The sequence below is a fragment of the Anabrus simplex genome, chromosome 11, assembly GCF_040414725.1.
Source record: "Anabrus simplex isolate iqAnaSimp1 chromosome 11, ASM4041472v1, whole genome shotgun sequence".
In the NCBI taxonomy this organism is placed as follows: Eukaryota; Metazoa; Arthropoda; class Insecta; order Orthoptera; family Tettigoniidae; genus Anabrus; species Anabrus simplex.
In genome coordinates, this window is record NC_090275.1 from 46580366 (window position 1) to 46606141 (window position 25776).

The 25776-nt window shown below is 40.5% G+C and overlaps 1 protein-coding gene across 1 annotated transcript in view; it reads left to right on the forward strand.

The window, feature by feature from the left end:
• The first annotated feature begins 13250 nt into the window (after positions 1-13250).
• Positions 13251-25776, forward strand: part of LOC136883121 (uncharacterized) — a 78283-nt gene continuing 65757 nt past the window's right edge. The window contains exons 1-7 of the mRNA XM_068229601.1: positions 13251-13350; positions 13549-14018; positions 19198-19403; positions 20512-20684; positions 22319-22541; positions 22776-22995; positions 24270-24541. Of these exons, the coding sequence (XP_068085702.1) occupies positions 13561-14018; positions 19198-19403; positions 20512-20684; positions 22319-22541; positions 22776-22995; positions 24270-24541 (1552 nt within the window). The 5' untranslated portion in view covers positions 13251-13350; positions 13549-13560. The remainder of the gene's footprint in view (positions 13351-13548; positions 14019-19197; positions 19404-20511; positions 20685-22318; positions 22542-22775; positions 22996-24269; positions 24542-25776) is intronic.

The following is a 25776-nucleotide window of genomic DNA, read 5'->3' on the forward strand; positions in this document are numbered from 1 at the left end:
TGAACAGGAGAGGGCCCAGGACTGACCCTTGTGGGACGCCAATATTTTTTGTTCGCCACGTTGATTTATTATTTTTGCAACCATACACTGCCGGCGGTTGTTGAAATAATAGAAAATTTCCAGCACTATCTGGCTAAAGTTTATTATACTTCTTACCCATCAGTACCTTCCAATGGACTCGTCCACACTTCTGTCACACCATTGTTATCCCTCTCCACTCCTTCAGTGAGTGACAAACAAGCTATCCGGTCGTTTCCTTCGCACGCGACTCCTCACGTTACCTGTATATGTTCTATTCAACCATACGCGACTCATGGAGTGGAATTATTTATATTGCGGAAAGTGCATTGTTAATATTTATTGTTGAGTAGAGGGAGAAGGAGCATGGCCTAGATGTGTCTTAAATGAACATCATTTTAAAAGTATTTTCCATAAATTATTTTCAATTTCATCAGCAAAAGGCAATTGCATAATTACTATGTTAAAAAGTGCTTGTCTGTGTTTAAATAGTATTATCTTATATTATTGTAACAATATATAGCGTACCGGTATTAAGTAAGAGTTTGGTGTGTTATTTATTTCCGGTCGAAACGACCGTACGCGACTCCTGACGTTAAACTCGGCACGCGACCCCTCGTGCGTAAAAATAACTTGAAATGACTATTGCATCCTTTAATTTAGTTATATTACAACATTTCAGTGCTTAAGAAACTACCAACATTTTCATTAAAACTCCCGAAATTTTTACGTACAATCTACCGATTATGTATTTGTAGACTTGGCAACACTGTGCATGCCATACACGCAACCTGCATTATGTCTATCATCATTTTGTAACTATAACCTTTCCTATCGGTACTGCTCAAGATCTGTCAGGGTGGCCACTCAACGAGTGTTGATGTCCGCCGTCTTCGAAAGGAGAAACTAGCTCGTCGGAGTTGAGAAGAAATGAGCTGGTTTAGGTGAGAAGAGTATCTACTATGCAAACACAGCGGTGTACGAAGATGCGGAGACGTTTTCCAGCTCTCATTCCTATTGTAGACTTAATTTGTCACTTGCTCTTTTGTTCCCATTGTTTTTGCTTATAAACCAAGTCACACGTGAATGAACTTCACTCTCTGCCCCCCTCTCTTAACCAAGGACTGCTGAGAACCTTGGAAGTGGAAGAAAGAGAGAACGATTATTGCAGTTTACTTTTTGCTCTCAAAGCAAGTAACTTTCCCATTCAGGAAGCACGTCACACTTTTCCAGTGCAACGCAGGAGCTCAGCCGGTGCAGAGTGTACATTCAGTATGTGACAGCTGTAAGTACAGTATTACCAAATATTCTATTACCTAGATCACAAACACACTGATCAGAATAATATACCACATCTTCATATAATTCATTAATGAGTTTAAGTGCAAGCTATTTTCTTTCCAGTTTTAACACAGTTAATATCTACTACATGTCCGCCTCTGTGGTGTAGTGGTTAGTGTGATTAGCTGCCACCCCTGGAGGTCCGGGTTCGATTCCCGGCTCTGCCACGAAATTTGAAAAGTGGTACGAGGGCTGGAACGGGGTCCACTCAGCCTCGGGAAGTCAACTGAGTCGAGGTGGGTTCAATTCCCACCTCAGCCATCCTGGAAGTGGTTTTCCGTGGTTTCCCACTTCTCCTCCAGGCAAATGCCGGGATGGTACCTCACTTAAGGCCACGGCCGCTTCCTTCCCTCTTCCTTGCCTATCCCATCCAATCTTTCCATCCCTCCACAAGGCCCCTGTTCAGCATAGCAGGTGAGGCCGCCTGGGCGAGGTACTGGTCATTCTCCCCAGTTGTATCTCCCGACCCAAAGTCTGAAACTCCGGGACACTGCCCTTGAGGCGGTAGAGGTGTGATCCCTCGCTGAGTCCGAGGGAAAAACCGACCCTGGAGGGTAAACAGATGAAGTAGTAGTAGAAGAAGAAGAAGTAGTAGTAGTAGAAGAAGAAGAAGAATATCTACTACATTATCCTTAAGTTTCCAGTCTGTCGAAACAAATAAATAAATATAGCCTGAAAGTTGTCCCAAATAGTTTCGACAGACTGAATATATTAATTAATGCATTATTATTATTATTATTTACTTGTCATCTCCGTACAGTCCATGAAGGCTCTTGGAGGGGTGGAAGATAAAGGCTTCCTCTATTTGTAACCTTGGCACTTGAAGGGGTAGAGTGGTTAGCTCTACACCCGGCCGCCTTTGCCCCCAGGAATTAACCCGGTACTAGTTTTTGGTGTAGGCTGAGTGAACCTCAGAGCCATATGCACCTGCAGAAGTGGAAATCCCGTTTCTTAAATTTTAGGACTTCCTGACGGGGATTCGAATCCACGTCCTTCCGGGCGAACCGAGCACACCTTTACCAACTATAATAATAATAATAATAATAATAATAATAATAATAATAATAATAATAATAATAATAATAATAATAATGTCCGCCTCTGTGGTGTAGTGGTTAGTGTTATTAGCTACCAACCCCGGAGGCCCGGGTTCGATTCTCGGCTCTGCCACGAAATTTGAAAAGTGATATGAGGACTGGGACGGGATCCACTCAGCCTCGGGAGGTCAAATGAGTAGAGGGGGTTTCGGTTGCCACCCCAGCCATCCTCGAAAAGGTTCTCCGTGATTTCTCACTTATCCGGGGAAATGCCGGGATGGTACTATTTAAGACTACGGCCGCTTCCTTCCCTCTTCCTTGTCTACCCCTTCCGATATTCCCATCCCCACACAAGGACCCTGTTCAGCATAACAGGTGAGGCCACCTGGGCGAGGTACTGGTCCTCCTTCCCAGTTGTATCCCCCGACACAAAGTCTCACGTTCCAGGACCTTGCGCTTGAGGCGGTAAAGGTGCCCTCGCTTATTCCGAGGGCAAAACCAACCCTGGAGGGTAAATAAATAAATAAATAAATAAATAAATAAATAAATAAATAAATAAATAAATAAATAAATAAATAAATAAACACTTCCTTCTTCTTATGAGGGGGGAGATGAGTTCACTGGCCATCTGAACTAAGGTAAAAGCAAACGAGTGGGGACATTTCAGTACCTCGGCGAGTGGATTGAACCCAGCTTGTCAGAGAAACCAGCTCTCTCTGCGAGAGTGAACAAGCTGGATGACTCTTAAGATACCTACAACAAGCAATGCCTGTCACGCATTCTGAAGTTGAAACACTAGACAACAGACATCCGCCGGGGAGACCCTATATGCCATTAAATTAATGAACTTATTTATCAACTAAATAAATAGAAAAGTCATGACTGAAAGACTGGAAGTCGAAGAGTGAATAATTCTGCGGCACTAAGAGTGATAGAGTGATTAGATCTATACCCAGCTTCTTTGCCCCCAAGATTTAACGTGTTACTCATTTCTGGTGCAGGCTGCGTGGACCTCAGGTCTAAGTGCCTCTCTGGGAGCGGCAGGTTCACTTCAAAAGCGAGAATGGAACCCATATCCTGCCAAGTGAACTGAATACATCTTCTGCCCCCTTGAGTAGGTACTACCGCTCTTCGATCCATCCATCTATCCACCCATAGGCGGCTATAAAGTGGGGATGAGGGGTGTCTCCCTTTTTGTATACTATATATTTATTCATGTGTAAGAGTGAAGTTTTTAAGGTTGTCGAAACTAATATTTGAAATGTATAACATTTTATTAAAAATATAATGACATGTTTCATTCTCGAAAGAAGATCATCAGATTCCATAAAATGTGCTTACCATGAGACACAGGATAATACACAAGTGATTTACATGCCTTTGTAATCAAGTTTCGAGCCATAGGTTCAAGAGGTGTGATATCCGTTCGGATTATTTCTGACGATTACTACTGTGGATTTTATTATGATTGTTAAAATCTGATACTGAAATTGTTTTTCCAATTTATACGTTTACCTCCACTCTACAAATCGTTTCAGAATCGTTCTTATGGCTCCTAAGAATAGGTTTATTACGGTTATTCTGTCGACGCTATGTTTATGATCTTTGAAAGAAGTGAATTATTGACTCATATACATTTTGACATAAGTATGTTTTACGGCTGGATGGGTGAGGATGGGGGAGGGGGGGGTGTCATTTAAAATTATCGATACAGAATGTTTGACGCGATATTACCTATAGCGCTATAGCTCATTCCACGTAAGAAAACAGTATTGCTCTTACAAGGAATGAACACACCCCCTCTTAGACACTCTTAATTCCTCGCGATTAAGGAATATTATAATGAATGCACTTTATATTGTATTATGAAAGAAAGAAAATGGATGGGGTATGTTTTTGTCCACGAGTTATTAAAATAACTACTGAAGATTTTCTATTTCATAAATACATTCGCAGGGAGGAAGCACAATGGCTGGAACAGCCATCGCTTTGTTGCCTTCCTTCATTTTCCTTCTGAGTTACTCTGGTACATGTAAACGTCTAATCCGTTACGCTGTGAATCGCCCGGAGCTTATCACTGTTGTAGAGAAGTCATCTATTCATTTGTGTATGTTTTCTATTATTCTCGTACTGTACAGCAGTGGTTACTGAAGTTTTTGATGCTGTGGTGTGCAGCGATACATCAAGGCATGACTTGTACTGATCCAGGCATTGGCTATTTTTTATAAGCGCTTGGTTTTGTTATTTCGCTTTTGTTTCTTACGTGCGTTTTTTTTTTTTTTTTGGCCACAGCTTTACCACTTCTTCATAAGCGCATTTAATTGTTATCATTCTTTTCGTGGGACGATATGTCGACACAGTAGCACACGGCGTTGCCTGGGCAAATTTATTAGATTTTATTAACCGCATCTTCCACCCCGAGCCTATAAAAATATCTGTTGTATATTTTCTACCAGTTTGACTTGAACTTCAATACTAAGGTTTTCTATATGCAGTAGTTTACCCATGTTGCTCTAAAAACACAAATAACCGCGTCCGAAGCCCTGTACCTTAGATGATTAAAAATGCTGCTTAGTTTTCCCCTTTTATTTTGAAAAATATTGAGTTTCATACCAATATGTACATCCCATCGTTTTCCTTAATGCTGTACAACAGAGCCGTTCGATATGGCAACTCTGTTGTCATAAGAGCAATACTGTTGGAAAGACCTTGTAGCACCGGAAGAGTTGGCCGAGCGGTTAGGGGCGCACAGCTGTAAGCTCGCACCCGGGAGGTAGTGGGTTCGAACCCCACTGTCGGTAGCCCAGAAAATGGTTTTCCGTGGTTTCCCATTTTCACACCAGGCAAATGCTGGGGCAGTACCTTAACTAAGGCCACGACCGCTTCATTCTCACTCCTAGCCCTTTCCTCTCCCATCGTCGCCATAAGACCTATCTGTGTCGGTGCGACATAAAGCAAACAGCAGTGAGTGAGGATACCTTATAGCAACCGTGCAGGCTGTGATGTGAAGTAATGATGGATGGCCATGACTGAAAGACACCTCATCACATCATATTGTAGAGAACTGAGTATTTGTTCGTAGAAGTTGTATAGGCCATAAATCAGTTTCCTCCACTCCCCCCTCCCCCACCCCACCCCTTTCGACGCTCTGAATACTACACTTGTCTACCCCAAATTCCATATACATGTCTCTCGAAAACGATTCGTTAGATGCAAATAAATTAATGGTTATCAATTTGAGTTTCATTTATTGATATATATATTTATGAACATTTGAAAACGATTCGTTAGATGCAAATAAATTAATCGTTATCAATTTGAGTTTCATTTATTGAAATATATATTTATGATCATTTGAAAACGATTCGTTAGATGCAAATAAATTAATCGTTATCAATTTGAGTTTCATTTATTGAAATATATATTTATGATCATTTGAAAACGATTCGTTAGATGCAAATAAATTAATCGTTATCAATTTGAGTTTCATTTATTGAAATATATATTTATGATCATTTGAAAACGATTCGTTAGATGCAAATAAATTAATCGTTATCAATTTGAGTTTCATTTATTGAAATATATATTTATGATCATATGAAAACGATTCGTTAGATGCAAATAAATAAATCGTTATCAATTTGAGTTTCATTTATTGAAATATTTATATTTATGATCATTTGAAAACGATTCGTTAGATGCAAATAAATTAATCGTTATCAATTTGAGTTTCATTTATTGAAATATAGTCTATATATTTATGATCATTTGATTGTCCCAAAGGAAAATTTGACACAATTTCTTTTTTCTTTCTGTGTCGACCTATTCAGATTGCAAAATTGAGTTCTCAAATTTGAACAGGAGGATGTATTATTTCAGCTGAACTTTCAGCTGGGCTAGTGAGGAGAGAGAAGCAGCATAACAGTAGTACATCATTAAGACAAGTTCAAATATTTCCATAATTATTAAGAAAGTGTACTCGGAATTTTAACGTGAATGTTTTTACACTTGTTCATAATATTAACCAATTCTTAAAAATATAAAAATTGTGATTTAAAATAAATAATAATTATAATAATCGTATGGCCTCAGCTACCGGGTGCAGACATTTCAATTTGACGCCATCTGGCTGTCTGCTCGTCAATTTCGACGTTCCGTTTTACTCTAGGCCCACTAGATGGCCGAGTAAACCGAAACTCTTTGGGCGTCTATGGATGAGATTTAAAATTGTGATTTGATATAATCTGACGATGTTCTTTTTAACTGAATGCTATATTTCTCTTCTATAATGTTTCCTTTTTCAGGTATTACTAATTGTATTAATCATGCATTAGTTTCAGTAGACTTAAGTTTTAAGACGAAAGTTAAAAGAAATGGCTTCCACTATAAAAAAAAAAGAAAAAAGAGTGAATTTACCATTTATATTTAGTCAATGTATTTAGTTAGGTACATTATTTTAAATATTAATTTGTAGTGTTTGTCTAAAATTTACGTGGTTTTCTTGTTAGTACAGTTATATCGTGATACCTAATCTCCCTCCTAAACACAGGCAGTGAGGCGCTTCGGGCAGATATGTAGTTTCTACTCGAGGGGCATTATAGGAAAACAGACACCTTCTGTTCTGTTGCTACATGACAGCCTGAGTACGTGTCGTTGTCTTGACAATGAAAGTCTATTCGCCATGTCGTAGTCTGCAGGTGGCTGAGACCCAGATTGAAGACAGTGGCTGGTAGAAACGAACTCATCTATATACATAAAATCGTAACGACCATGTGTCTGTATACTGAATATTTTGGCGAAATTTTCGTACAGTTATCCCTTTCAGGTTTAATAATGACCATCTGCATATCTTTTGGCTTTGGTGTCTGTTTGTCAGATTTTTTTGCTATTTGTTTTACGTCGCACCGGCACAGATAGGTTTTATGGCGTCGATGGGATAAGAAAGGCCTAGGAATGGGAAGGAAGCGGCCGTGGCCTTACTTAAAGTACAGCCCCAGCATTTGCCTGGTGTGAAAATGGGAAACCACGGAAAACCATCTCCAGAGCTACCGACAGCGGGGCTCAAACCCACTATCTCCCGGATGCAAGCTCACAGCTGCGCACCCCTAACCGCACGGCCCGGTGTCAGTTTTTCTCTTTGAGTTCTTTTAAGTAGAAAACTACTGGATATATTTCTACCAAACTTAATATCTACTTGTCCCTGGGAAGATTTCAGGGTAATATTATTTCTAAATCCCCGAACAGACTGGGGTGTATAGGAGAATCGAAATAGTGATTTTACACTCCCACAAAATATACATGACCAACCTTAATACACTGGCGGAAAAAATATCCAAACACCAAGACGAGATTGTGCTAGATTAACGAACGTTGGTGGACGTGCTTATACTGGAAGATGACGTGGATTCAAATTTCCCGCAAATCGCAGTAGCTTGGCGCTAGTAGGGGCCCCATGACGTTGAACAACAGATTTGCTTTAAATACGGGCTGTACTGTGAGACACCAACGCCCACAACAACACTTAACACTCTTTAACCAAAACATCGAATGGGTCCCCAAACATAAATACCTGGGAATCACACTAGACGCTAGACTTAACTTGCAAGAACACGTAAAACTGACACTCAACAAAGCTAAAAAACAAATTTTAACACTATACCCACTCATACACACCCGCAGCTCACTATCCAGGAAAAATGTACAGCTAATCTACACTTCATTTATAAGACCAATCATAACCTACGCACTACCAGCAATCGGTTTCCTCTCACGAACAAACCTTCAGAAATATCAATATATACAAAACTGGGCGCTAAAACTGGCAGTAAAAAAACTACACAACAAGCATTAAGGACCTACACCAGATTACGAAAATACCATACATACTAGACTTTGCACTTGAACAAGCAACAAAACTCTACAACCAAACACAGTCCCACAACAATCCCCTAATCAGATCTCTAAGCCAATATGAACCAGATAGACGCGACAAAATTCACCGCCTACCTAAATACATCTTCCTCATTAAAGACATTCTCAGAAATCCAGACTAATACTTAACTACACATTGACTACTCATTCACATAAACGTATGAACACACACAAAAAGATAAGGACCGTTTCTGCTACCTCTGCTACCTGCGAACCAAGGACCGCCAAGGCGGGTCGCACACATGCTAAACTTGATTTAAATAACATCCCCATGCTGTACACAATTCAAAAGTGTCACTAATAACTGACACGCAAGAATAAAATTAATATTCTTGAGAACAAACTAGCGCCAAGACCCGGGAGTACTTAGTAACACTGGGCGTGGTCGGAGACGGTTGGGTAACCAACAAAATCAGACCCTTGACGCAAGTCCTAACAATAACTTAAAACACTGCTCAATACATGGTCAAAACGGTCGCGAGTGTTGCTGTAAGGCTATTCTCACCACCGTAATTACGATACAGATCGCATGACTGCCACCTTCTTTATTTATTATTATTATTGTTATTATTATTATTATTATTATTATTATTATTATTATTATTATTATTATTATTATTATTATTATTATTGTTAGCGGCGTGGAGGTGTACCGCCCGGTACAATTATTATTATCATCATTAATATACTGTAATTAATATTATCAGTATAAATTTATTATTCTTATTGTTATTTTCCCGAACAGACCAGGTGAGGAGCGCAATAGCGCACCGGTACTGGTACTACAATAGGCGCCCCTCGGGGGTGTCCAAACACGAATCTGGCGAGAGCGTTAGTTACGTGTGAGACTGGACAGAGTGACTGTGAGTGGGTCAAGAATACCTTTACGACGACGACGACGAGGCCAGTATAAACCTCTCCCTGCGGTTGAATGAGGTCGAATGATAGGGTTACGTGAAGGTGGATTTTCCTTCCGCGCTATTGCAGAACGACTTGGCGGAAATGTCTCCACTGTGCATGCGTGCTGGCAGTAGTGGTCACGAGAAGGTACGCTCGCAAGAAGACCGGGCTCCAGACGTCCCCTTGGCACCACCGAGAAGGAGGACCGCCGTATTCGGCGTATGGCTTTGGGGCAGCAGACTGTGTGTGCAGCAGCAATTCGAGCGGCAGTTAGCACCACAGTGACGCAACGAACTGTTCGAAATCGGGCACTTGAAGGACAGCTCCGAGGCAGTCGCTCTGCGGCGTGCATTCCACTTAGCCAAACCACCGCGGTCTTCGACTTCAGTGGTATCAAGCGAGAGCTCATTGGAGGATGGAATGGAGGTCCGTTGTGTTTTCCGATGAAAGCCGGTTCTGCCTTAATGGCCGTGTGCTGCTTAGGAGGAGGCCAGCAGAGCGCCTGCATTCCACCTGTCTGCGGCGTCGACACACTGGGCCTACACCGGGAGTTCTGGTCTGGGGAGCCATTTCCTATGACAGCAAGAGCACACTCGTGGTTATCCCTCACACCCTGACTGCAGATGTGTACGTCCGCCGGTGATTCGACCTGTTGTGGTGCTATTCATGAACAGCATTCCCGAGGGTGTTTTCCAACAGGATAATGCACGCCCCCATGCGCTGTTGTAACCCAACGTGCTCTACAGAGTGTCGAGATGTTGCCTTGACCTGCTCGATCCCCCGATCTGACCCCAATCAAGCACGTATGGGACATCACTGGACGACAACTCCAGCGTCATTCACAACCGGTTACTAACCGTCCCTGTATTGGCCGACCAAGTGCAACATGCATGGAACTCCATCCCACAAGCTGACATCCGGCACCTGTACGACACAACGGATGCACGTTTGCATGCGTGCATTCAATCGTCAGGCGATTACACCGGTGATTAATGGACCAGCATGGCACAACTGCGGTGGCTTTTCTCACGCGGATATTAACCTGTAGTCTTGTACCTTTAATCAATTAAATACTTTACCTCGAGAAATATATTGCCAACATTTCCCTATTCTACATTCCTTATTTCATGGTGTTTGTTTTTTTTTTCTCCGCCAATGTATATATTTGTTAGATTAGTTCTATCAAAAGATTGTATATAACAAACGTTTAAGTATATATTATTTCTGTTATTTTACGTCGTAGACCTACACGTATTTAACGCACGACTGTAAATAACGGAAATGCTTACAAGAAACCGGATTTTTAGTGCAAGTCCCATGGAGTACATGGTGCATGTCACTTCAAGGTGCGTGAACGGGAAGAACTCAAGAGCCATTTTATTTTTTCGATAGAACAGATAGTAAGGGAGGTAATCATCAGCGATGGGTTTCATGAGCCATTAGCCACAGCGCCATCCCAGTGGTCAGAGAAACAACCCTATGTAACAAAGAATTTCCCACAAATCTAGACCAGAAACTGTAATCGTCGTGATTCTGTCTCTAGTTTGTTAATCTTTATCGTACTTCACGTTACAGCCACGTGCTTTCGTAGAAAAATATTAGTTTGACAGCCATATTGAACGTTTCAATATAGACATGTAACTTCGCATAAATTCATAAAGGAAACATGTAATCCATTGCAAATTCCCGTGCGAAGAGTGGGCACAACTGACTACCTCACTCCTCATTTCCCTAGTACGCCTCTTCAGTGATGCCTAGGCCATCTATGACAGCTGATGGCGGAGCTGTTGAGGATCCAACCAGCTTTCGGGCTGAGGACTAAACACACACACACACACACACATGAACATGGATATGTTTTTGTGTTGGGGTATATCTGGAATTAGCGTAAGCAATTTCCCCGACACTACTGTAACCATGGCAACCAGTGTTCGTCTATGTACACTGTAGTGAATAGGGTGTAGATTAAAATGAAAAGGGGGATCACTTCCAGTCAACTATGTGCTACCATTTGATTTCAAAGAATCTATATCCTGGATGCTACAACAACATATCCTAACAAGAGCACAAGTCACAGTCAGAGAGAATGAAAAGTGGATCAGTTTCAAACTCTCACATCCTCCCCACCCTGGTCGACCTCCAGTGGGATGACTATTGTCGCGGCCACCAAATTAGGCGGGTGAGAAAAACTGCGCTGTCGTCAGATATGGGAACGGCAAAGCGACATATGGTCGAGAGTCGCTTATCTCCGAGCACGGATTGGCAACGCTGATCGTGCAGCGTGCAGTGCTGTCTAGTTGAAGCCCATCCGCTCCAGGCCATCTTACCCATGCCATTCCCTGCCATGCAGCTGTTGAGCTCGCACCGTAAGTGCAGTTAAAATGGATAGTGAATGTGAATTGATTTGGGCTCAAGTCAAGAGAGAAGTGGCAGAGAGGACCAAGACATTAAAAATAAAGGACGTAGAAAAACTCACATCAGAAGCCATCGACCGTGTGACTGCTGCAAATTGGGAAACGTGCTTCAGTCGCACGGAAAATCTTCAATCAGACGATTGGGCCAAGGAAATAGTAAGGGAGCCATTCATCATCAGTGTAAATGACGACTCGACAGATAGTGAGATGTGTCATGACAGTGACTAAGAAATCTTAGACGGCCTTCAAGCTAGAACCTGATTCTTAATTCATTGTAAATTAATGTTAACCTATTTTTTAAAGTAGTTCTTTTTCCATATTACTCAGTACAATATACAGTATTCAAATATTAAAGTTATAATGTAATAAAACTGATACGGATTAATATGTAATCCGAAAGTATTTACGGCGTCCTGCAGTCCGTGCTGGCGCGCGCGCTCCGAACTGCCTCAGCCAGCGACATTTACATGATCGCTTTCCGGGCCATTTTCCAGGAAAATTACAAGACTCACGGAAATATGTTTCAGATAAAAAATATAAGTCAGGCAATTTTTTACATTTTTCCCGCAGACAAAATGTCATTGGCTGAAAAAATAAAAACTTGGCGGCTTACTGAAATTTTCAATACATGATTCTACGGATTTAAATTTACTCGTTCAAGATTTTATTTTTAATAATTATTTGAAGTGGTTTATATGGAAAATAGTTATACCACTGAAATCAGCAATATTTTCTGAAGCTTGTGGTATAATTTATTTTGAAACATTATATGAAGTAACATCAGGAGCTTGATAGAGAACAACTTGCCTCGCGCTCCGAAATGATGTGTTCAGTTAGACATTTCTTCGTCAGTTACTACATAACCTTGGCAACAGCGTAATTTCTCTGACCCGCCTAATTTGGTGGCCGCGACAATAGCTGCACTGGACGTGTAATCTGATGTCTGTGAGTCGTGCGGAGTATCAGCGTCCTGATGTGGCCGCCTCGTCCTTGTCGTAACTCTTGGATGAGTGCTTTCTGCCACATATGACGGCGGTGTGAGTATATCTCATAAACGTAACATGTTACAGACATGAAAATTGGTATTTGTAGTCTCCTTTAAAAAAAAAAAAAAGAAACACGTACTTTTTTTTTTTTGCTATTTGCTTTACGTCGCACCGACACAGATAGGTCTTATGGCGACGATGGGACAGGAAAGGGCTAGGAGTGGGAAGGAAGCGGCCGTGGCCTTAACTAAGGTACAGCCCCAGCATTCGCCTGGTGTGAAAATGGGAAACCACGGAAAACCATCTTCAGGGCTGCCGATAGTGCGGTTCGAACCTACTATCTCCCGAATACTGGATACTGGCCGCAGTTAAGCGACTGCAGCTATCGAGCTCGGTACACGTACTTTTTGTTTCCGGAAAATCAACTTAAGCTGGAGATCGATAAAAAAAAAATTGAAGAAGTAGTGGAATTATCTTTAGGAGGATACTTGTATCTCAAAAATGAAGATGTTACAGACGTGAAAATTGGTATTTGGGAATCTCCTTTAGAAATAAAGAAAACATTTTTCCGGTATAAAAGAGGACTGTTTTTCACATATAGAGTTCCATGTCGCATGTTCCAGATTCAGGTCTGCCAGTAGCCTGGTCATCTTAGCTCCAAAAGGCAATGCCACAAACGTGGTTTACAAAGAGGTTCTGGTGTAAATGAAGTGCAATTTTTCGGTGAGTTTTTATACTTTAGGGATTTACTGATAATGTCATAGTGCAATACCGAGGAACAAGTAATTTTTATCAAATTACGAAATCCTCGCCAGCGAAGCCGTGGGTAACAGCTAGTAGTATTATAATAATATGGTTTTAGTAAATCATTCTACTGTTTGTTTGGTTTTCTCTCATCCTTCTTGTCTTTATTCTAAACAGGTCATATAGACAATGAAGATCCTACCTGCCATTGGTACACTATGGTTATACTGTGCGAGTATAATTAATGCCGCCAACATCCTGGCTCTTCTGAGCACAGTATCACCAAGCCATCATATCTGGAACAGTCCTCTGCTCGAAGCACTGGCTAAACGAGGACATAATGTCACAGTGCTTAGCCCTCAAGCTCGACTGAAACCCGTCACGAACCTCACCGATCTTGTCCTCACCGGTATGTATAAGAAGAAAGAAGAATTCAACGAAGGTTGGACACCAGAAATTATGGTTGGAACATCTCGAGTTGAGAGCATTCCTATGGTAATGGAGTTCTTTGGCACAATGTGCGAGTTATCCTTGGAGACAGATGGAATGAAGACTCTCATGAGTTACCCAGATGGTACAAAGTTTGATCTAGCTATTACTGAAACCACCGGAGGAGAATGCTTCCTGGGAATACTCCATAAATTTGGGTTGGTAGAACTTTTACTAATTTTTTCTTATACTTTTTTACAAACTGAGGCATGCATTGCCATTAATGACCATACCCTGTAGGACTGGCTTAGTTGGAGCTGCTATAGAGTCTGTATAACGTATGTCTGCCCTTTTCCGTTTTAACAGCCTCTACCTTTATACCTAGTTGTGTGCAGGTATTTTCTTTCATTCTTCCTGCAAAGCAATTGGGAAATATCCCGGTGGCAATGGTCACTTACTAATGTGAGAATAAAGTAAAGTAAAAGCATAATTGCCCAAGAAAAACTACTACTGCAACAGGCAATTTCATGGAAAGAAAATATTACAAGAAATACTGCTAGTTTTTAACATTCTAAAACCAGCATTATCATACACAAGTTCACACCGAATTTAAGTATTTCCAGTGCTTGGACTGCGGCTTACAGCATTATAGGTATTGTGACGGTCTGGTCTGACTATATTTATCTTTATATTAGTTTTTCCCGTATTCATCCGGCTTTCCTCTTATCCTACACTTTCCACATCAAGAATGAAAATCTGTCCTGATAGCACCTCAATGATTGTTGAAGCGCATCCTTCTGATGGGTCCATGTAAACATGTTGAAGACAACTGGGCTGGATGAGGAGAAAATAAATATATTTCTTGGCAGCAGTTTGTGAAAACTGTCCTTTTGTGTTTTCATGTTTCTCTCCTCTTACTTCTGATCTCTCTGCACTCTGACTTGTCATTGTGTTCTTTTACGTCTCTTTATTTATGTCTTGAATTGACACTTGCTTGTTCCTTTCCAACCGTTATACACTGCGTTAGAAATGAGTCTCCGCAGTGATCTTGGTTGGCGGTGATACTGCGTATGTTGGCAACACTCCAGCCGAGCCAAGCGCGGATGTAATGCTGATAATGTGAAGCTTGGGGGAGGTGGTTAGCAGTGGCGGCTCGTTTGGGAGGCGCTAAGGCGCGCGCCCCCCACGGGGTTCCATTAAATTAGGGAATTTTAATCTTAAATGTTAACAAGCGAAATATTTTACTATTATTATCAAGGGCGCGAGTTGTACTGTACTGCGGCCCGATGCGCTGCTGGCCCGGCGCAGGAGGGCGCTCTCTCAGAGCGGACCAAATACTCCGAGTCTCGCTTGACTGGCCTTGAGGGAGCCAATCAGAGGCACAGTAGAGATGTGCTGTTCTAACGGAGATTCCGGCGCGTTTCTGCCGCGGCCCATGGTTGCAGCCAACCTACCCGAAACATTGCTGATTTGATTTCTATTTAACAGGGGTCAGTTTGTGCCATTTCTCTCCTAAAACTAGGAACTATTTTACTGTGGCACTTACCTGAGTTAAATGTGCCGGTATATATTTAAAATAGTCTTGTAGTTTTTAGGATTATTAACCAACGAAACGAGTAACGACTGTAACTACTGTTTCCTCGCACTTGACTCATGTTGGCCATACTCACTGGAGAGCGCGATGTTTAGCTGTGTGTTGATGAATGATCTCGTGCGGTGACTGTGACGAGGTGAAATTAGGAGAAAGGTTGTGATTTATATGTAGGCGTAGTGTTATGTTTGCATTTCGTACAGTATGATTACCATCGAACATATTAAAGAACTAACGTTTTCTTCTCTTTCTATCGAGAAGAAAGTCGAACTGAAGGAGTGTGGTAGGCCGACACCAGACTTCTCGTTGAAAAGACCGGAGACCAAAGGAAATGAAAATAGAGCTTTCCAAAGACAAATTAATTCTCCTGACGTATATAATAAGAACGCGCGGATATGTGGAAGTGATATCTCAGAAACCTTTTACTGCATTCCTTGCCTGCTATTCTCCCGTTCTGGGAAAGGAGATAAATGGATCACCACAGGGGTGATATCAATAGTACCATGGACTTTGAAATGCTTGGTAAAGTCAATGTCGTGTCTTGTTTGAGTGATCACTACAGCGAAACTATTCGTAAACGTAATTCGATCGTGGACAAGAACAGGAAAATGTTAATAATAATAATAATAATAATAATAATAATAATAATAATAATAACAATACAAACAAAAGCGGACATGAAGAACGCACAAATTCAACCCGAAGACATTTTGAATCGAAACATATATAGAAAGAAAATTGACACGTGGGAAGTTACTCCAGAGAATGAAGTACCAAAAAGAGCAGGTACCAAATGGACGTAAGAAAGGAAGAGGATCTTTAGTCAACAGATGAAAGCATATCATAAATAAAGCTTCGTGTGTTCCAAAAGGGACCATTCACGCATAATAATAATAATAATAATAATAATAATAATAATAATAATAATAATAATAATATATGCATTGCACCGTATAGTGTTCGAAGTGTGTATCTTGATGACGTGGTTTGAAGAACTTGAGATATATTATGGAATTATGAAACTAAGGCGCGCCCCCCAATGCTCATATCCACGAGCCGCCACTGGTGGTTAGTAGAATACGATAAGATGTTAACTACGGAGAAGCGACCGTTTTAAGTTGAATGGGTTTTCCGAGAAGGTGGCAAATACAGATGAAACCGTTTATTGCAACATCGCTTATTACGACATATCGTATACAATATTTTCTGAGAAATGTATCGACTATAACGTCTAAAGTTGATTTTTGTTTGTTTGGAGATTGCTGACAACAAAGTGTAGCTTATTTTCAAACTCTTGTTTCCAGTAGATTGTAGGTTATATTTCAAATCAGTCTGTTAAACAGTCAAGACAAGCATCGCTGTGAATATGTTGCAAAAGAAGGGAAAGTCATAAGTAATATGTTGATTGTTAAGGGGGGGAGACCCAGCTTAACAAAGGAAAAAAGAAGGTTAATATTCATTCCATTGTTAAATATGTTACAATTGTTGTTGACAATTCCTGCACATATCCCAGTGTTTACATGCTTCCTGGCAACCGGAAGCCACTTCGATGTCAGAATTTTAATAATTTTAATATTTTAAAATAAAATGTTCAAAATGTCCCGCTTTTTTAACAATATATCACATTCCGAGCACCAGAAAATATTAATATTTTTGTAAATAAATATGTTATATAAAATCTAATTTCAATCCCATTGATCTGAATGAGGTACAGATTGTAGTACAACACTACGGGAGGAAACTCTGGAAAATTCATAATTATCCGTGAAACAGTAAGGGAGTTATGAAGGAAACCGTTAAAAAGGCGGGAAATTTTGAACATTTTATTTTTAAATGTTGTAATTAGAATTTTGACATTGTTGAAGTTACTTCTGATTGCTCTGAAGCATGATAATACTGGGTTATGTGCAGCATTTGTCAACTACGTTTGTAGCATATATAACAATCGAATGAATATTGGCCTATTTTCCCTGTGTTAAGATAGGTCTCCACCCCTTAAATGGAAAAACCAACGTCAGCGTCGCCAATGAATGGGGTGTATCACACTTATCGATTTCTACAATTTGGAAGGACGGAGAGAACATCTCATTTATTAGCCAAGACCGTGCACGACTTTATTGGTCAATTTACATTGTTGCTACTTCTTTACTCTCTTATTATTTCATATTTTGCTGACATACTATTGCTGTACGTAGTGTGTAGACATTAGAAGAAAAAATCACTTGTTCAAATTCCGCGTCCCACGTAGCCAAAAAGTAAGGTTAGGACCTGTCAAGTTGGCAGCTATCATCTTGACAGCTGTTTAAATTCCGCGCCCACGTGGTTAAGATGGCAGCAGTGAGGCTATCCACGTTCACTTGTTCAAAAATGTAAGGTAAGGACCTGTTAAGATGGCAGCAGTGAGGTTAGTCACGTTCACTTGTTCAAAAAAGTAAGGTAAGGACCTGTTAAGATGGCAGCAGTGAGGTTAGCGACGTCCTCTTGTCCGAAAAGAGTGAGGTTAGGGTCCGCCTGACAGCTGTCAAAAGCACGTGGCTTTGTTTACTCTGTTAACATTAGAAGAAAATTTCCTCTCAGACCCACTCCACAAATGCTGTATCGCAAATAATGTACTTATTATACTTTTTTTAAATTTTAACTTTATTCTTTTAACTGACCATGCTAGTGTTCAGCCTAAATCTTACAGAGTTGACACTTTTAGCAACAAACAAGCCGGGTAGTACGACTATCACCTATAACAATTATTAATTAGCGGTCCCTTCGGAGTCGCTATAACCTATTTCAACTGTACTTGGACGCAATGAAGAGAAGATTTCGCGAACGGTTTCCTGACTCAGTTCTACCGCATCGTGATACTGTATGAGATTTCGTAAGTAAATTCCGTAGCTACGGTGTCATATCCAATGCTCCGAAGAGCAGTAGACCACAATTGAGGAATTAGAAGTAGTCATAACACATTTTGTGAACTCCATGCGTAGTGAAACACTGGTGAAAGTTTTTGATAATAAGTTTAAACGCGTTGCCCTATGCTTCGAGCTTCGTGGTAAACAAATTATCAACATCTGCTGTGAACCTGGTAAACGTAGAGCAATCATTAGGCTTTCGATTCGCACCTTTTCAAGTTGTTTTGTTAACTGTCTGTGTAATATGTTATTACAAAAACGTTGTTTCTCGATTCACTGTGTTTCGCAATCTCTCGAGCTATCCCCTCGCATCTGACCCGGAGCTGACACTATGCATTCGGATAGGCTGCAGCTGCACAGCTTGCTGCGAAGAGTAATTTCTAACGCACTCTAGTACTCCATTGGGATGCTTTTCCCGTTTCGTGTTTTTTCTTTGTTTCTAGTCCTCTGTCATATCTATTCATCTTTATATTTTTTTCTTTCCTTTTCCTGTGTTTATTTGGCATTCTTTTTTCTTCTCATCCTATACTATCCACATCAAGACTGACAACTTTCTAAGATGGCTCCTGCCCTCTGATGAAGGTAAGATGCAACAGATGTAGAACTGGCATCGATGAGAACAGGCTATCAATTTGAAGACACCAGTATATGAAGATGTGTTTCTGTGTTTTGATGTTTGCCCTTGTCGCCCCCTTTCTATTTCTCTCTCTTCCTACGCTGATCTATCATTGTATTTATCCTCTTGTGTGTTCCAATTCATGTTTCAGTCTTCCTATAAATAACTTATCAGTCAGTTGCTTGTTCATCTCCTTTACTGATTTAGTAAACATGTTAACTACAAATTTTGCCAAATATCGCACATATAAATATCCTTTTAAAATATAAATTTGTTCTTATGTGCAGGTTGCCTCCAGTTATTGGAATGAGCGCCTTTAGTAGTCCACAGTGGATCCATGGTTACGTAGGGAATCCACATCACCCAGCGTATATTCCAAATTTGTTTCTACCATATTCTCATCGGATGACATTCACTCAAAGGCTATATAATACGTTAATAGATATTTATATAGAATATCTATGGAGTTTCCATCATCTTCCAAAAATGAATGGTATGTGTAATAAATACCATTATTTCTCTAGTACTATTAATATTATAGTCCGACTCGTTGGCTGAACGGTCAGCGTACTGGCCTTCGGTTCAGAGGGTCCCGGGTTCGATTCCCGGCCGAGTCGGGGATTTTAACCTTAATTGGTTAATTCCAATGGTACGGGGGCTGGGTGTATGTGTTGTCTTCATCATCATTTCATCCTCATCACGACGCGCAGGTCGCCTACGGAAGTCAAATAGAAAGACCTGCACCTGGCGAGCCGAACCCGTCCTGGGATATCCCGGCACTAAAAGCCATACGACATTTCATTTCATTATAATTATTATTATTATTATTATTATTATTATTATTATTATTATTATTATTATTATTATTATTTCTTTCTTTCTTTCTTCCTTTCTTAATTTGTTTACCCTCCAGGGTCGGTTTTCCCCTCGGACTCAGCGAGAGATCCCACCTCTACCGCCTCAAGGGCAATGCCCTGGAGCGTGAGACTTTGAGTCGGGGATAACTGGAGAGGAGGACCAGTACCTCGCTCAGGCGGCCTCACCTGCTATGCTGAACAGGGGCCTTGTGGAGGGATGGGAAGGTTAGATGGGACAGGCAAGGAAGCGGTCGTGGCCTGAAGTTAGATACCATCCCGGGATTTGCCTGGAGGAGAAGTGGGAAACCACGGAAAAACACTTCGAGGATGGCTGGGACGGGGTCCACTCAGCCTCTGGAGGTCAACTGAGTAGAGGTGGGTTCGATTTCCGGCTCTGCCACGAAATTTGAAAAGTCACGCAGAAGGACGTGGATTCGATTCCCCGTCAGGGTCGAAATTTTTAAGAATCGAGATTTCCACTTAGCGTGCACCAAAAATGAGTAGGTAGCAGGTTAATTCTTGGCAGCAAAGGCGGCCGGGCATAGAGCTAACCACTCTATCACACCAAGTGCCGGGGTTACGTAACGTGGAAGTCTTTACCTTCCACTCCTCCAAGGGCTTTCATGATCTGTACAGAGATGACTTTGCTATGTAAAGGGAGAAGATGGTTCTGGGAGTATCCTCTATGTTGAAAATATGCTATCTCATGAATTTAAGGGATAATACAACTCATCTCTTTTTCAGCCCTGTCAAGACAATACTTTGGACCATCTGCTCCATTGCCGACAGAAATACTAAAAAATATAAGTATGATCCTTGCTAGCACACATCCAGCCTTTGATTATCCTCGGCCTCAAGTTCCTTCTCTGGTATCAGTGGCAGGAGTACACATTAAGGATCCAGAACCACTGCCAAATGTGAGTGTAGTCAAGCACCTTTCACAAGTGTCTCATCTCCAGAAATTACCTCTCTTTTCTTATGCCTGCTTATGCCATCTTTCCAGATTTAACTAGGGTCAGTAAAGCACCCAGAATACTTTATGACCGAATGTCCATCTAGTCGCCATACGCTAGTCACTGTAGTTCCGAAGGCACGACCTTGAGGACACCAATTATATGTAAATTGATTGCGTTCAAACAAGACCGCCTCAAATCCTCAGATATTAATGCTACTTTCGATCATTCCAAGATGGCGAATCTAGTAACCGGCGTGCTGGAAACGGGGGTTTGTTATTTTCGCAGTCGGTGTAATTTCATGAAAGTTGACGATAAATATTAATTTCTTTGTAAAATATACGTGAACGAGTGTATTTATATGAGTCAGTACACACTGAGGATCTGTAATTATACGCAGTGATGTGAGAATGTGTTTGTTTTGATCGTGTTGTGAACCGAGTCGAATTACGGCAATGCCTCTCATTCAACTATTCTTAAGTTTTCTAAGGAATGAAACACTAAGAGGGGAGTGGATTAGGAATACACATCGTGACAGAATCTCTTTGAAAAAAAAATAGCTCAATTGATAAATGTACATTATTACACAGAAGAAATAGTGAGTTGGAGGAACTGGCTGGGTTTGTAACGCAGGGTCTTACAGTACCAATATCTTCCGATTCATGACGTGCTAATCTGTTATCAAGCAGACTACACCAAACTGAAACTCGTCCATGAGGGTTAAAGTCTTGGATTCATATCCCTCAGTGGGTATAAATGCTGCTCTGCCGTATGTCAACATATGTTTTACTGCAAGAGTTTCCAGAAAGAAAATCTTAGCATCACCAGGGCCGTTAATTGGATTAGCATCATCATTTCGGGTGAACTTTCCTTTCATTGAGTGCTGAACATTAGAAATTGTTCACCACTTCGAAACTAATGCAACAAGTTAGGTTTCATAGTTCTCATGAGAGTGAATCAACTAAATAATTTCGCACCGTAATGTATTTTTAAACGTTCAAAATGATGTTATGCCTGATAGACGACTTTCACGTCTGTGAGAATGGGACCCATTCTAATGCTGAAAACGGCACACCCAGCCCCCGAACCATTGGAATTAACCAATGAAGGTTAAAATTCCCGACCCGACCCGATCGGAAATCGAACCCGGGACTTTTGGTATCATAGAGCAGTACGCTAATTATTTAGTCATGAAGCCGGATTTTACACGTACAGACAGTGTTTCTGGATAGATTGAGTCCAGCATTTCGATTCGAAGGAAAATGCAAATACATAGCCTGATATATTTTTACACTCATGTTGATGTTATATGGCCCCAATCGGTTCGCGCTGCGCAACAAACCTGCTCCAAGGAAACCACTGCTTTACAAGGCAACAATTTTCACTTTTTCACAACCCCTTCGTACATACTGTAGGAAGTGCTACAGAGAGATAAATCTTTTCCCTTCAAGACTGTAGTGAAGTCTACGTAGTTTACGTCTACGTAATTTACGGTGCATTTTCATTTCAAGTATAATTAATCAATAAAAACTGCAAACTCAGAAATTAAATAACAACAATAAATATTTCCATTAACAGCATTTTATGGTTCTTTCCAGGATGTACAAAAGTTCTTAGATGAAGCAAAAGAAGGAGTTATTTTATTCAGCCTAGGAAGTAATCTCGAATGTGATATTATGGCAGAAGATAAACAGCAAGCATTCCTAGAGGCCTTCTCAGAATTAAGTCAGAAGGTACTGTGGAAGTGTACAGCTGAATCTTTACCAAGACAATCCACAAACGTTAAACTAAGCAGGTGGCTGCCACAGTCGGACATTCTGGGTGAGTTCGAAGTTTAAACTATTTATCATTTACTCTAGATGGCCCGCTCCACTCCTTTAGGGTGGGGAATGAAAACTTTTGAAAGTAGTCATGCAAAATTCCACTGACTCATCCTATAGACAATGAGTACTGGCTGACTACAGTAACGTTTGGTTCATCTTTAATTCCTCAACAATTTTTAGGTGGTAATTTCCCTTATAAAATTTTATACTGTATTTATATTCTAATTGGCAGCAAATCCAAATGTACGTCTTCTCATCACACATGCGGGGTTGTTGAGCACACAAGAAGCAATACATCATGGAGTGCCTGTAGTAGGGATACCATTCTACGCTGACCAGTACATCAATATCCATAAGATGGTGGACCATGGAGTTGGGGTCAAGTTGGAGTATGAAGACATTTCAAAAGAGAACGTGCTTAAAGCAGTAAGCACAGTAATCAATGACCCAAGGTAAGTCTATATATATCAATGAATGTTTGTTTGTTTGTTTGTTTGTTTGTATGTATGTCTCGAATGGACTCAAAAACTACTGGACCGATTTCGCTGAAAATTTAACAATTTGTTCTTATTATCCCTGGGACGGTTTAGGAAGTAGTTTGAACGAAATCTGATAGGTAGTTCGGCGTAAGGGTTGAGAAGGGTGAAAAAGAAAAGAAAGAAAATAGGGGAAGGTAAGTAAACCGCATGAATAGTCACATCAGCGGATTGCCTAACAAACAGTACTTAAAGGTAATGATGTATTTCTTAAAACTCTTCTTCTTCTTCTTCTTCTTCTTCTTCTTCTTCTATAAACGGTATATAAAAATGAAAAGTCCAAGTTCAGTCCCCATGGAACAGGGGGTGAGGAGTGAAGAAAGAAAATGTCGAAAATGACAGATTACGGGTGAATGTATGTGTATGTTTCAGCATAGCTCTGAACCAAATTAGATGCACATACTGTATAACTTAATATCTGGACAAATTAGTGGAGGGGCAAGAAGCCCCTAGCACCCCTAAAGGAAGGGGCGAAATATAAAAATCCGAAATATGACCGATGTTAGTGGCGAGTTCATAGTCTTTGGGGTAGCTGAGATGAACCGTGACACTCTGGATTCCGTTTGAGCCAAAGTTCATTCCCAATCGGGATGGGGGTTAGAAGGGGTGAAAAGAATGCCAAAATGACCAAGATCATGGATGTGCGTGTGCATGTACCAGCATAGCTCTCAACCAAACATGATAGTCTTATGACTTACTGTTTGGGAAAGAAAACTGTAGGGTAAGACACCCCTACGGGCGGGGGTTGAAAGGAGGAGAAATATTAAAATAATAACGACCAATATTAAAAGTAAAAACGACGTATGTTAATGAATATAGTTTTTCTTTTGCATTTAATTAAACGCTTTAGAAAAATCTAACGTGGTTGAATTAATAAACGCGAGAAAAGCCGCGAGCACCTGCCAGCAGGCTACAAAACAGTAAAGAGAAGTTGACAGTAAGTATTGCAAGGGGGTGAGCAGAAATATTCGAATTAAAAAGAACATATCCTAGACAGATTGACGTGGAATACAAAAGTCTAAAGAAATGATGGTCATTATTATCAATGGATAGCCCTATGTAAACGGCTGCGGCTTCACAGCATATAGCATTTCTTTAATATTCATCAGTTTCTGGGATATATTAAAATAAAGAACACACGACTTATTTAAATAGATTTTTTTGAGAAAGCAACTTTTTCTTTTTTACAGATACAGTGAGAACATGCGTGAACTGTCGGCTAAATTCCGTGATCAACCAGAGACTCCTCTCGAACGGGCCGTGTTCTGGTGTGAGTACGTCTTGAGACACAAAGGAGCTCCTCACTTACGTTCTGCAGCCGTCGACTTGACGTGGTACCAATATCTACTATTGGATGTCATCCTTGCCAGTCTGGTTATAAGTTTTATTCCTATACCACTCTTATACTGTTGTTGCAAGCAGCTCTTTAGAAAGCCAACTGTGATTATGAAACGAAAACGAAGCTAGATAAGTTTGTGAGTTCTCAAAAGTTCCTATTCCAAATATCTATAAGTCTACTGACAAAGTTTTCTGGCAGTTCAAATCCTAAAGGCAACGCCTTTGTGGACGCAAACACTCACCTTTGTCATTTGCTGTCCTTTCCAGTTTCACGTAATTGTCACATCCTAGTCTCTTCTCGAAGTCTTCCAAGTACTTATTCCCAGGTCGTCCTCTTCCTTTCTTCCGCACTTTCCCTTCAAAAATGTTAATAATGTGTCTAGGCATCTTAATTAAGGCCACGGCCATTACTTTTATCAACCTTGGGTCACTGAAACCCTTTGATGTGTTAGTTCGGCATAAAATAAATAAATAAATAAATAAATAAATAAATAAATAAATAAATAAATAAATAAATAAATAAATAAATAAATAAATAAATAAATGTTTTGTATCTGATTATTATATGTACAATAAAATTCGTTTTTCACTTTTCCATTTCCTTTAATAATCTTCCCTCTTCATGGACTTCTCTTAAAACTTAAAACTCACATGACCTTAGGCTGGCTCTTTGTTCAGATTTAACCTTATACATCTTAGGTTCGACCCACGCTTCCTATTCGGGTCGACGATTTTTAAATTTCTTATTGCTCGAACGTTGGGTGTTTTTTAATTTAAAGCACGCTTTCAATGCGTGGACATTTACATAGCATGATGCTCAGCAGTCCAAAGGGAAGAGCCCTGGGTTCCATCACCAGTCGTGTAAAGCGCAAGCTTTTTTCGGTTCTGAACACAAAATTTTAATCGATAAGTAATGTCAGCATTACAGTAGCCAACTGAAGGTCTCTAAAGTTCAAATCTATAAACTCAAAATGTTACAAACAAAAATTCAGTGTTTCAAACACCAAAAACGAATAGCGCGTTACGCAACAGCTCACACGCTAGCATCTTTGACTCTGCAGCCGCTCAGCTTCAAGAACTTGAAGTAGCTTTCTAAAGTTATGTCCCTATCAATAAAGCACATTATTAAGCTTTACACTATCCCCCTAGTCTTAACAGTACAATGCGTAGCCGCTATATCCTTATGAATAAATCACAAGTATTAAACCTTACACCATCTTCCTAGTCCTGTGTCACCATCTTGTTCCAAGTTCAGCTTTAAGCCCTAGACCATAACCTCTTTCTTCTATGTCTATGAGAAGGAGAATAAGCAGGAGGAAGTCTAAGTCCTTGAGGAGGAATAGGTCGCCATTCGCTACT